The sequence below is a fragment of the Echiichthys vipera genome, assembly GCF_963691815.1.
Source record: "Echiichthys vipera genome assembly, chromosome: 1".
NCBI lineage: Eukaryota > Metazoa > Chordata > Actinopteri > Perciformes > Trachinidae > Echiichthys > Echiichthys vipera.
In genome coordinates, this window is record NC_139826.1 from 9,454,657 (window position 1) to 9,466,967 (window position 12,311).

General features: G+C 42.8%; 1 protein-coding gene across 1 annotated transcript in view; it reads left to right on the top strand.

Annotated features, from left to right (window-relative positions):
• Nucleotides 1–662: 662 nt before the first annotated feature.
• The window catches only part of cdh8 (cadherin 8), a gene marked incomplete at both ends in the record, with an annotated part of 107,384 nt that continues 95,735 nt past the window's right edge, over nucleotides 663–12,311 (top strand). Inside the window, 2 exons of the mRNA XM_083915280.1 lie at nucleotides 663–781; nucleotides 909–1,167. Coding sequence (XP_083771406.1) covers nucleotides 663–781; nucleotides 909–1,167 — 378 coding nt within the window. The remainder of the gene's footprint in view (nucleotides 782–908; nucleotides 1,168–12,311) is intronic.

A 12,311-nucleotide genomic window follows, 5' to 3' on the forward strand; every position in this document is an offset into this window, starting at 1 on the left:
AGCCCCAGTGTAAAATAACGGAATTGATTCTTTGATTAAACACCTTCTCCTAATACCTTCACAATCATCTCATCCGGATTACTATGATATCAGTGAGCTGCAGCGCTGTTGACATCGCAGCGCTCACCTGCAGCCAGCACCTCTATCTGAAGCTTGCACGGATGTTTGAGGAATTTGATTGCATCATATACCAATATTTCAACCGAAATGTATTGTGAAAACATTAATCAAACGGAACATGGAATTGCGAAATACTTCCAGGATAATCCCCAGCACAACAGATTAGAGCAAGGCAATCTGATGTTGTGGGCTGCATAGCCTCAGAATACAGACATATCTACTCCTTGTTCAATTGTAGCAGCATTATATGGAAACACGATTGGAATAAAGGGTTATGACTGCTACAGATGGATCATTTTTGATGACCCAGTGACATCTTGACTTCTCATACTAAAATGAGAATTTCCTCCTGTTTTTAAAAATCAATATTGCTATTGATATTGATATTTATATTGATTATACAATATATATATAAAATGTTTGCGTCTTCGTTCTCATCCCTGCCTCCCTATTTCCTCCTGACAACTCCTCGCAATACTTAAAGACAACTGACATCATTTGTGATTGCTCCCTCTTAGGTCCCCCCCTCGGATTGACGCCAAATGGATGCTGTGCTGAGCTCCTCACCCCCTCACCAACTATGCTATGGAGGCATGCCAAGCCATGCAAGTGACCTTTATCACGCCATGAATGCAAGCTCTGCTGTTCAAAGAGGACACAAGTAACCTTTTCTTGTTATCTAAGAAGGAGCTGTTGATCTGAAGAGAGGAGCCGGACACGAGAGGCAGAGAGAGAAACAAGTCTCGTGAAACAAACAAACGAACAAACAAACAAACACACAACGACAGGGTGCCAAAGCGGTCCGAGGAGATGCTGATGGATCTGTGGATGTCCTTGCTGTTGGTGTGGATTACTTGTGTTCCCTGCGTGTCTATGACTCCCATCATAGGCCAGTCCAAAAGTACACAAACTGGTGGGTCCGCAGCAGTGGCTGGCGGTCCTGGCGAAGGACAAAGATTACTGAGCCGCGCCAAGAGAGGATGGGTTTGGAATCAAATGTTTGTGCTGGAGGAATTTTCTGGACCCGATCCAATTCTAGTTGGCAGGGTGAGTGCTGTGATTGTCAGCATTATATTAAGCTCGCTTATCGTGTGGAAACATTAATTCGGCCATTTGAATACTCCCTCCATTTTTTTTGTCTTCCCATGGGCAGTGGGAGGGTTTTGGTTGTCAAGGGGAAGCAGAGATAGGGGAAAGAGGGATGTGTAGGGGGTGGGGGTGGGGGCGGCTTTTACAAAATGCTTTTGGAAATAATTAAACTCTCATCAAATAATGGTTGCAACATTTTGTGCTGTGTTGGATGTCCTTGAAATTCAAGATACAGTGGAGCCGTCACGTATTATGCTACTTTTTTTTTTTACCACACATTATTTTCCACAAAATGCAGATGCATGAGAAAGTCTTTCTTTTTTGTAATCCCCCATTTTCTCCCACATCAATTTCTTCATGTAAAAGCAAGACTTAATTTGAATTGTGGATGACATAAAAGAGGGTTATTTTAGCCATGGTTAGTTTTTCCGTTGCAACTCTATAATGAATAGAACTGCGGGCTAATCCTGCGGCTAAGGGCCACCTGCTCCCTGGCCTGTGTGGAAGTGTCAGGCAGGTTTCAGGGGACAGGAAGGCTACTGGCCAGCTCGGCCAAAGCAGCTTGTTCACAGCTCATTGCTGGGACTCACCTGGGGAGAGTCAGCCTGGCAGCCAACACTTGCTTCCTCCCCCAGAATATTACCCAGCCACTCTGGCATGGACAGGAAAGCAGGCCATCAAGCATATTTGATCTTGTTCAGTAATAGCTTTTGCAAACAGTGTTGTGGTGTCTAACATTTGATAATTGGTGGGTATGCTTTTCGTTTATGACATATTGCCATTTTAGTGCATTGACATTTTTTTTTCAATCCCACATGGCACCTGACAGGACTGAAGCAAAAAAGCTGTGGCTGCATGAGAAAAATAAGTCACTTGTGATCCAAGTAAATACATTTAATTTCACTCGCTCTTGCTTTTTTTCCCTTCTTCTATCCCGAGCATTGTCACATGGCTGCATCAATTAAACATTCGCCACCATGTGGGATTTGCACCTGTGTTTTCTAAATACCATACGAACACAAAAATGCTGTTAAGTGATGCATTAATTTTTCAAGCGAGTCAATTAGGTAGCCTCTGTTGGATTTGACGATGGCTGCTCATCAGCATGCTGAAACAAACACTCTGAAACACTCTCCGGGGCCACACTGACCGTACATGAGCCTAGATTTTAAAGGTTGGATCTCAGCTGTGAGACATTGAGATAACAAATAGGTGGCATATTACCTGGTTATGTACGGTATTTGAAGATATTTTACCTGAAAATGTTTGGTGCTTTTTTTGGTTTTGTTTTTTTAAAGGGAAAAAAAGAAAGCCACACCAGAATAGAATAATGTTTAATGACGGCAAACATGGATAAAGGAGTTGTGATTCATAACACACTTTGAGCATCACGCTGGGTTCCTGGGGCCTGAGTGGGAAATGCGCTTCGGATTGTCAACAGAGGATTGGTGACACAAAATCATGTTGTGAAGGATGCTTTCTCTCAAGGCCTCAGTTAATGCTTTGCAACAAACTTGACGGCAGGATAGGTTAAGCATTTTCCTATTGAAGGACATTCAAGGATGGGAGCGGGATAGGGGGGCAGCTCTGGATGAAGAAGAACTCAGCTTGCCTTTTGCGAGCTGATGATGGTGATGGGTTGCGTTCACTGCAAGGTTAAGTGCTCATGACTATGCCTGGCAGAGCTAAGATAAGTCCTATATTAAACCAAGATGGCACTGTATTGGTTTAAGACTATAAATCTCTCTCCCTCTCAGTCCCTTTTCTTTCCCTTTCTCTGTGTTTCTCACGCTTAATTAAAAAATGAATCAAATGGACGGGAGGTGTGATTCAAATGGGTCATACAGCTCTCTGTGTATTTTGCACAATTTCCTCTGCTGCGTGTGAGGCCGCCTGTGTCTGTGGTTGTGGGCCTATTATCAAGGAAGTCCAGGCCAAGATTGGACTCCTCCATCCCGTAGTTTTTTATTGCTGTTGCACTTGCAGGTTTAATTATACGTGCATCCCCAGTCTTCAGTTTGCGACCATGCAGACTCCCCCCAACTGCACCAAGATTTGGAAAGAGAGTGAGAGATAGCGTTTGTGAGAGGAACAGAAGGAGAGATTGTGCCATCGATTTTTAACGGTGTGTCATTCTCAGTGTTCCTTCTCAGCAGAGGCTATTAGCATAAACGCAGGAAACCAAGAGAGGAGGGTTAGAGGAGGCGGAGGTGTGGAAGTAAGAGTGAGAAGGACGGCCACAAGGCGTGACAGGAACCTTCCCTTTTGCTGTTCTTTTTCAGCGCATCGTTTCTTGACATTGTGATTCACTGAGTGCCGTGTTCGTCAGCCCCCGTCAGTCCTGTTGGCGTCGGGGAGCAGACATGCAGTACCTGTTAAAGTGAAGCAGGGGAGACAGCTGTGAAAGCTTGTTGCTCAGCTGTAGCTTAAAACGAACACAGCATTGGAAGGGATTTTAGGATTATTCATCATGAGCCAGGGATGGTTCAGAAATATCCCGTCATTAAGAATAGATATATAGCGAATGAAGTGTGAAGGTAGATAGACTTGAACGTATTTCTCACTCGGACTGAGCTAGAGGACGTGTATTTGCTCATTGTTGGCGACGAGTGGGAGATGCCACTCTAACAAGTAAGGACTCTCATGTAGGCCATGGAAGGAAAACAGAGGGTAATTTTATGTAGAGCAGCTCTTGATTTATCATCGCACAGCCATAACAGAAAAAGGAAGCCTGGGTTTTTAAATAAAATTAGTTTTTTTTTTAATGCATGAAGTTGTTGGCATCTTTTTGAATGAGGCCTATCAAAAGACCATCTCAGAAACCATGGGCTATTGATCTGATGTCAAATTAGCCTTTGTTGGCAACAGACAATATTTCAGATAGCCAGACCAAGACTTCTTCTTCTTCAGTGCGCCAGGTCTGATGAGAAATTTGAGACACAAGAGTGGACGATATTTTAATGCATTTCACCTCCTTTGTTCTCCACACAGACCTTTTACCTACATCCAACCCAAGCCTGCTCAAACATGATTGGTCAGTACCACTCAGACAGACAAACTTCGGAAAACGATGGAAAACAGAAGGTTCCTTGTACAAAAATATTGTCCCATTGCCTACAGATTCTGCATTCACATACAAATATCTGTTTATAGCGATGACTCACAACCTAATGTGATGTCAGACATGTTTTCCATTTTGCCTCTTCAATCAAAGCTATTTCAATTATTCAAACATACAAAGAAGCAACTCATTTACACCAGACCATTAAAGAAAAACATTGCCTTAGAACAAAAAACAAACAGTGAACAAATTGCTGTGTTTGCACCAAAGAGAAATCACAATTCCTTCCTTTGTAGTGTGAGACAGATTGATGGTGGTTAGCGCTTGCATATCTAACAGCCTCAGACGCAACTTTTCTACACTCCTTTCCTTCCCAGCGATCATTTAGCATATGGTGTGTGAGGATTGATAATGATGGGATCCAGTGTGCAGAATTGTAGTGCAGATGTGGTAAATTGACTGATCCTCATCCCATTGTCCAACGCTTTTATCCACCACAGCAGTGTATGTGTTTTTGCACAAAGAGAATTGATAATCAACCATTAATATTCATCAATCCAGGCTGAACTGCAAGAATGCTAGGACTGACAGCAATACTAAAAGGAAAAAAGGCTTTGATTATTGATTCAGCAAAGAAAATGTCCGGAAGAAAAAAATAGCTTTGTGCGTGTGTGTGTGTGTGTGTGTGTGTGTGTGTGTGTGTGTGCTGGGGGAAAGAAACAAGCAGAGGTGCTTCAAGCAGAGGTGATGTTCTGTAATATAGGTGATCTCAGCTGTGTCCCTCCCAAAATTGAAGACCCTTTTATAGTAGTGACTTGTCTGAAATGGTTTAATCCTTCTTTCTTGTTTTCCCCTTTAGAGGTACATTCAGGTGAAGCTGATAAGAGATCACAGCTTGGATGTATTGGTTCAGTGTGTTTATTGGGAAAAAACAGGTGGCTTATTTGTGAATAGTGTATCTGATAAAGTGGAATATACATAGCTCACTATGGTATTTCTGTTTCCTTACCAGCTGGACCTTGACCTAAGTAAAACATCTTTATCCGGGATAGTTTTCTGAATTCATTTCTGTACTTTTGTGTTGCTTTTGTTGCTTTCTGCACTCCGGACTTCTCCTACAAGATGTGGAACATCAGTCTATAAATACTGATGCAAGCTACTTCTGGAGCTCAGCTGGATGGCCTCTCTCTGTCTCTGTCTCTTTCTCCCACCTCCAAGTGTTTGGCATTGGCAATGTGAGGCAGCAATGCCAAGATAAGGCGAGGGTGAGTCCCGAGTGCAGCTGCAAGACTGTTGCTTCTTTATGACACAGCAAAGATTGAGCCCCCTTCTTGACTGAGTCGCGCCGATCCCCCACCTTAATCTGCATTAAGCCCTGCTCCAACAAGTGGGCTGATATCTGTCTCTGCCTTTGATTGATGGATCAGGAGTGGGAGTTAACGAGAATATTAGCCGAATTATTGCCAGTGATTGATAGCCATTGTGACACATAAATTATAAGCATTGGCTCAGATATAATAAATTCTGAAATATAGCCCAAATTAGACACAGGTTCTAGTGCCATAGTGAGAGGATTGAATCAAATAGCTGTCATTAAATCCAGTAAAAGGAAAGCCCATCAATGTGTGTTGGACTTCATTTCATTCCATTCGGTTTCTCACACCCACAACAACTCCTGGAATACAGCTCTGTAATCTCTCTTCAGGCAGCACCACAGAGATCTGTATTGAGCTGCAGTCTAGCAGCAGCAGCAGCAGCTCCTCTGTCTCCCAGCCGTTAGATCTCCATTCCCTCCTCTTGTGTTATTTAGAAAAAAACATGCTAACATCCCTCTGTCCTTAGCCTCTACCTCCTTTCCCTGCTCAGTTACCACACTCTTCTCTTTCCCCGAGGCTCACCTGTACAGTATATCACTAATGCCGGCGGGGCCATTATATCAATGGACCATGGTCACAATCTCCCTCTTCCTTTCCAATCTCTCCCTCTGTCTGTCCCTCCTGGTCTGTAATAAAACACTGGGCCCAGCGGTGGCTCTGATAGAGCTGTGGGATCACATTAGTGCTGCCCTCGAAGAGCTTGACAGGTTGTCTATGGCTCTGTGTTGACGTCCTGTTTCCCATTAACAAGCTGCATATGTGCATGTGCATGTGTGTGTCGTACAGTACATTCTGCAGTGTTATGGACTAAAACGAGATGAGCAGACACAGGCTTGGATGGAGTATATTTAGACATGAGGGTTATGTGTGCAACAGTAAATACAGTGTGTCCAAGAAGCTTTATAGCTGGTGTATATTTGCAAACATTTGCCACGGTGTCAGCACAGTCATATTTATGAAAGATTTTTCTCTAAACTGATCTATATGTGTTTTGAGTAGAAATTGCAGTCTGAATTCTGTGGTATTTACAATTTATTGGTGACCTCCTCCTCACTGGCATTATTACTTTTAAAGCAAACGTATCATCATTGCTACTTCCATGTTATTAGGGCCCGAGCACCGACTAAGTCGGTCGAGGACCCTATTGTAATTACTGGTTGTAATTTTACCAGCCTGTCAGTCATTATTACAGGCCCTGTGCTGAAATCTACATATCTGTTTTCATTATAAAACAGGTTGAGTTGTTTTACATATACATACATAGAACGCTCAATCCATAGAAATACACATTGCACATATTCAGAAACTGTGCCTTTAAACGAATCTTCAGGACTTCCATATGGTTGTGATGTCACAACTATACAGCTGCAATAACCCTGAGATGCCAAGGTCATTGTTGCAGAAGACCAGAGAACACTGACCAATCAGAGCAGATTAAGTTTTTTTAAGAAAGGGTCTTAAAGTGACAGGCACTAAAACGGAGCGTATCAGACAGAGGGTGAATTCAGGTATATTCTGACAGACGGATAAACATGTTCTAGTTGAAACCCAAGTTAACTTGAAAACTAGCATTAAATGGGATATTTAATAGAAGTGCTGTGGAGTACTTTAAAACTGTACCATTGACAGATATGTCATTTTTAAAATATCATCAAAATCACATGACCTCGTAAGCACATCCAGATGGTAAGTACTGGGTGCAGGACATAGTAACATATATAAGATGAAGACATATGGCCAGAGGAAGAGCAGCATGCTCAAAATCTCACCTTACCTTGGTGATAATTTCATAAATATATGTTTCATGGGAGCATTATAGTGTTCAGACTCCCATTTTAAACATCACTCATTCTGTTTCCCTCTTTATGTGTTTCTAAACACACCCACACATATAACATCGAGCATACACAGCTCACAGTGTCCTGTCTCTCCTCTCACATGTACCCATCCACCGCTGTACAATAAATCACATACAGTATTTTCATATGGGAGCTGAAATCATGTTTCAGTTCAGTGTATCGTGAGGAGGCACATGACGCGTCTCATCGGCGATCCCTGGGAGCTCTCCTGTGTACATGCATCAGCTGCAATTATAATTTTAACAGGAAAGCACATCCATTCACACGGCTTCAGAGTCCCTGAGCAAAATAATAAGCTTGCTGCTATCACTCACATCTGTGGCTCAGTGTGATTAAATCCATGCTGTACAGTGAGCAGCTCACACAGGGGCCACTTTCCTGAGCTTCTACATCGGTGCTAATTCATAGTAAATGGTCCCTTTATGGTTTCACCTTGGACTGCGCCACTGCGAATTAGCTCTCATGTCAGTGTTTGTCAGTCAGCGGTGTCAAACCCTTCCAATGGATATCCAGAAAAGCCCACTCCGCTCATCAACTCCAACGCTCCTCCACCCCAGCCCCCTTTTTAACAGCTTCCCCTCCCCTATCTTTTCATCTCCTCCTGCCTCCCTCACACTCCCTGGCTCACCGGGCTTGGCCTGGGATGGCTGTGCGGAGGTGGAGCGCTTAGCAGGCTAAATCATCTGGCACTCTGCCTTGAACTTTGCTCTAACTAATTTATAAGAATTAAAGCGGTTCACCTCAAACGCTTGGCTTGTGTGCTGCTTTGGCTAAATTAGTCTAGTTTCTTTTTAAAATAGGGGATTTTTGCTTTGTTTAGATTATATCTTTCTCAAAGCATTAAGAGATGCATTTGCAATTTAACAGGCTTAAGCCTCTTGGCCTTTGTCTTGTGCTGACATTTAAACTGATTGTTGATTTGTTAGACAAAACACCAGCCCGTGAATAATCAGATTTTTAACAGGCAGCGCTAGACGGATAAATTAAAGCAGCATTAAAGAGCCTGATGTTGGACATTCTGCGTGCGTATGGATACGGGTTCTGTTTCCAGTCAAAAAACTGGCCAAGTATCAGTAGCAGTAAATGAGGTTACAATTATTCAAATCTGATTATTCAAATCAAAAGATTATGATTATCTGAAACCTGTTAATTGGCCCTTGCCTCTGACACAGTAGTTGTGGGCATAAACCATAGCAGCAGTAGCAGTGGTAACAGCTAAAGATTCCTGCTCTCTGTGCCAGTGTGCTCTTGTGGGCTCTGTGTTTGGCTCCACTCCCCAGGCAGCTCCTCTTCTATGGATAGAGCCCAGCGTATGTGAAATGCTGCAGGCGGCTGCAGGCGGCTTATCCCTGCGACTCTGCTCCCATACATGTCCCATCATCCAAACTGGGACTGCCGGAGTAATCTTGTTAAGAATGGATGTTGTTATTGTGTGACTGGATGTGTATTTGGCTTCATGGTTAGCTGGGAGCACACGTGGGCTGGAGCAGGAGAGACAATGAGGAGGGAGTTTTTGATGAGGGCGGGTGAGCCTATTCCTAGCACTTAAAAGATGACAACCCTCTTCTTCCGCCTCCTTATATTCTCTCCTCACTCCTTCCTAGCTCCTCCCTATCTTCCTCAAACAACATGATGACAACATAGTGGTGATGTGACATTTACATGAAGATGGGTGTCTTCACCTATAACAGGTATTAAAGATGATGATTATCATCACTGCTGGGCAGGAGGCAGAAGGTTGCTCACCTCAATCACTGAGTTGACTATAAAAAAACATACACACAAGAAGAATCAATCCTTCCTTCATTTGCTCTCTTCTATACCCTCAATGCAATCACTCCTACCTCTGGTATCTGGGTGCCAACAGACTGTGGCTTTGACCTTTCTCCCAAATGAATTATTTCGGTTTAATGATCCTTTCTGCAGAAAGAATAAAAAGATAGCTAAAATAATAGCCACGGGTGGAGAAGCGCGGACGTAAAAGAACAGCACCCAACACCTTCTACTTCATTCTCCAACCATACTTCCACTCTATCCATAAACACACCTGTACCGCTCTAATAACGGCTCTTCCATTTGTTTGTGTCTCCAAGGTGCATGTGATACATCTAACCTGAGCCTTATAAATTACTTCAAAAAGAGACGCCCTGGATGTAACAAGCAGGTGGCGATGATGGAAACACACTCGCTTCTTTGTGTGTGTGAAAGTGACACTTTGGATTTTTTTTTCTTTACTCCTCCAATGTTTGATTAATTCTTCTTTTTTTCTGCCGGATCAGAAAAGGGAGTGGGAAGTGGACACATGACAATGAGAGCAGTACATGAAAAATTCAAAACGTTATAATATAAAATCCAGATGAATCATGAATGCTTAATGGGAATCAGGGCAGAGCATGCAGGATGTTCTCAAAGAATCCTGGTGTTTGTCTGCCAGCGTGCACGGGGGACACGGCATGTTACATCGTCTCTCTCAGCTGCTCTCTCTCTCTCAATGGCAATGAAATGAGGTGTTGAGGGACACTGAATAGAGGATGCCAGAAACATGTGAAAAGCTTTTAGGGGGTAGAGGCCGTCTGTTATCGAAGTCTGGCTAATTGCCTTTATCCTAGCTGTGACTGCGTGTTGTTGTGCTTGTGGATCGGACATGCACCGTCTATCTGATGAAATATTAACAAATCTTTGCTAACACCCAGTCTTTCTATTGTGTTTTAATGAAAGGCAGGGTTCCAAGAAAAACTTCTGCTATTATGAATAATAGAACATCCAATTAGTGTAACATCATCGCAGATGAGTTTGATGAAAGACTAGACTGCTGTAATGTTGGAAGAGTGTGAACATTTAGTTAAGTTATCAAAGTGTTTGAATGTCGAAGGGCTGTGGAGGGTGATTGCTTATAACTCATATGATGTCATACAAGATTAAAGCCTGTGGAGAGGTTGAACTGAAGTCTGAATTTCACTTTTTGTGTAAGGAAATATAAATTATGTGGCATATTTGTCCGTTTTTCCAACGAGGATAACATAATTTTTGTACATATTTGTGGAAAGAGAGCCTAAGCCCCAAGCTCCCACGGCAGAAGTCGACATATATTTGAGAGCCAGCATGGCTAGGAGACGAGCTGCTAGTTGATTGGAGAACTTCCTAAAAACGCATGACGTATTTTCCCACATAGTGACTGAAGCCATCCGTCCCTTTAATCAACGTATTGTACAGTAAACTTTGCTTTTGATTTGTAAAAGTGACCATTTACTGACATTAGCGTTGATTTCCACTAGACGGTAGACTTTTTGGTCATGTAATATGGACACCTGCACTTTTTCAAGAGGCTGTTTTGGTCCCCTGCACTTTTTACCATTCAAAAACAATGTTACGCTATATTAAACTGAGATGCATCGGGCACTAGGACCAAGCGGAAAACGCCTGTCAAGCTTAAGCCTGTTTTCCTTAGTTTAGACCGCCCACAAGCTCCTCGATTGGCTCTGCCATTTCTTTTGTGATTGGCCGTCCCAGCTGTCACTCCATCTTGTTCGCACACCGCTCTGCTAGTCTGCGGTCAGGAGTCTGCTACTGTAAGTTGGAAGTTTGTTCTGCCTGGTTCACGTCAGCTAGAAGGATTGTCATATCAGAGGTTTAATTTACATAAACGTTCGAATCAGTGTCCATGTGCGTGCGTGCGTGTTTGGTAATTATGCGCAGCCAGGATGTCTAAAAAAAAGAGACATAAGAGACTTCTTTAGTGTAAGTTACTCAAAGAAATGTGTGATTTTATACATCCAAACTCAAAAGTTTTTTGTTTTTTTTATAACCGTATCATCAAATTGATGACTGTTGCACCCCAAATTGTCCCACAGTTCATGTTATGCATCAATATACTTTGTCAGGTGACGGATAGTAGAGATGCAGAAGGAGATGTAGTAGGAGAGGCTGGAGGAGGAAGAATAGGAGAGGCAGGAGGAGATGGAGGAGTAGAGGCTGGAAAGGGGGGAGAGTGGGAGAGGCAGGAGGAGATGGAGGAGGGAGAGTGGGAGAGGCAGGAGGAGGAGAGGCTAGAGGAGGAGGAGAGGCAGGAGGAGATGGAGGAGTAGAGGCTGGAGGAGGGAGAGGACGAGAGGCCGGAGGAGATGGAGGAGTAGAGGCTGAAGGATGGAGTGGAGGAGAAGCTTGAGGAGATGGAGGAGTAGAGGCTGGAGGATGGGGAGGATGAGAAGCTGGAGGAGATGGAGGAGTAGATAATGGAGAAGGTAAAGGAGAAGAGGCTGGAGGCTCACAGGTGAGGTTGAAAGAACAAACGGCATAAAGTATCAATAGAAAACTAGAAGAACTACTAGAAAACACAGTGAGTTTTATTTAAAAAATACTTGTGTCCCCCGCACCACTGAAATCAAAATGTTGTCCTTGTACTGCATACACTATGCTATACTACATACACTACACCATACACAACGTCCACTATGCCATATACTACATACACAACACCATACACTACCTACACTCTCTTTAAGTTTATTCCTACTCCTTTTCGCACATCCAAATGAAGGGAAATGGCTAATGAAATTAATTATGTTGTCTTCTTTTATTTCCTTTTTTATTGGATAAACTGCTGTTCTATTTTTTATTGTTTTCAATTTTATTTTTCTTGCTGAATTTACATGCATAAAATAAATAAATACAAATACACTACAACATATACTATGTACACTAAGCTATACAATTGATGATGTGCAGATGTTGCGGATAAAATAATCCAGCCAGTGAAGCATTGATGATAATGTCACCGCAGTCATCAGCTGAGAGTCTTGCCTACAC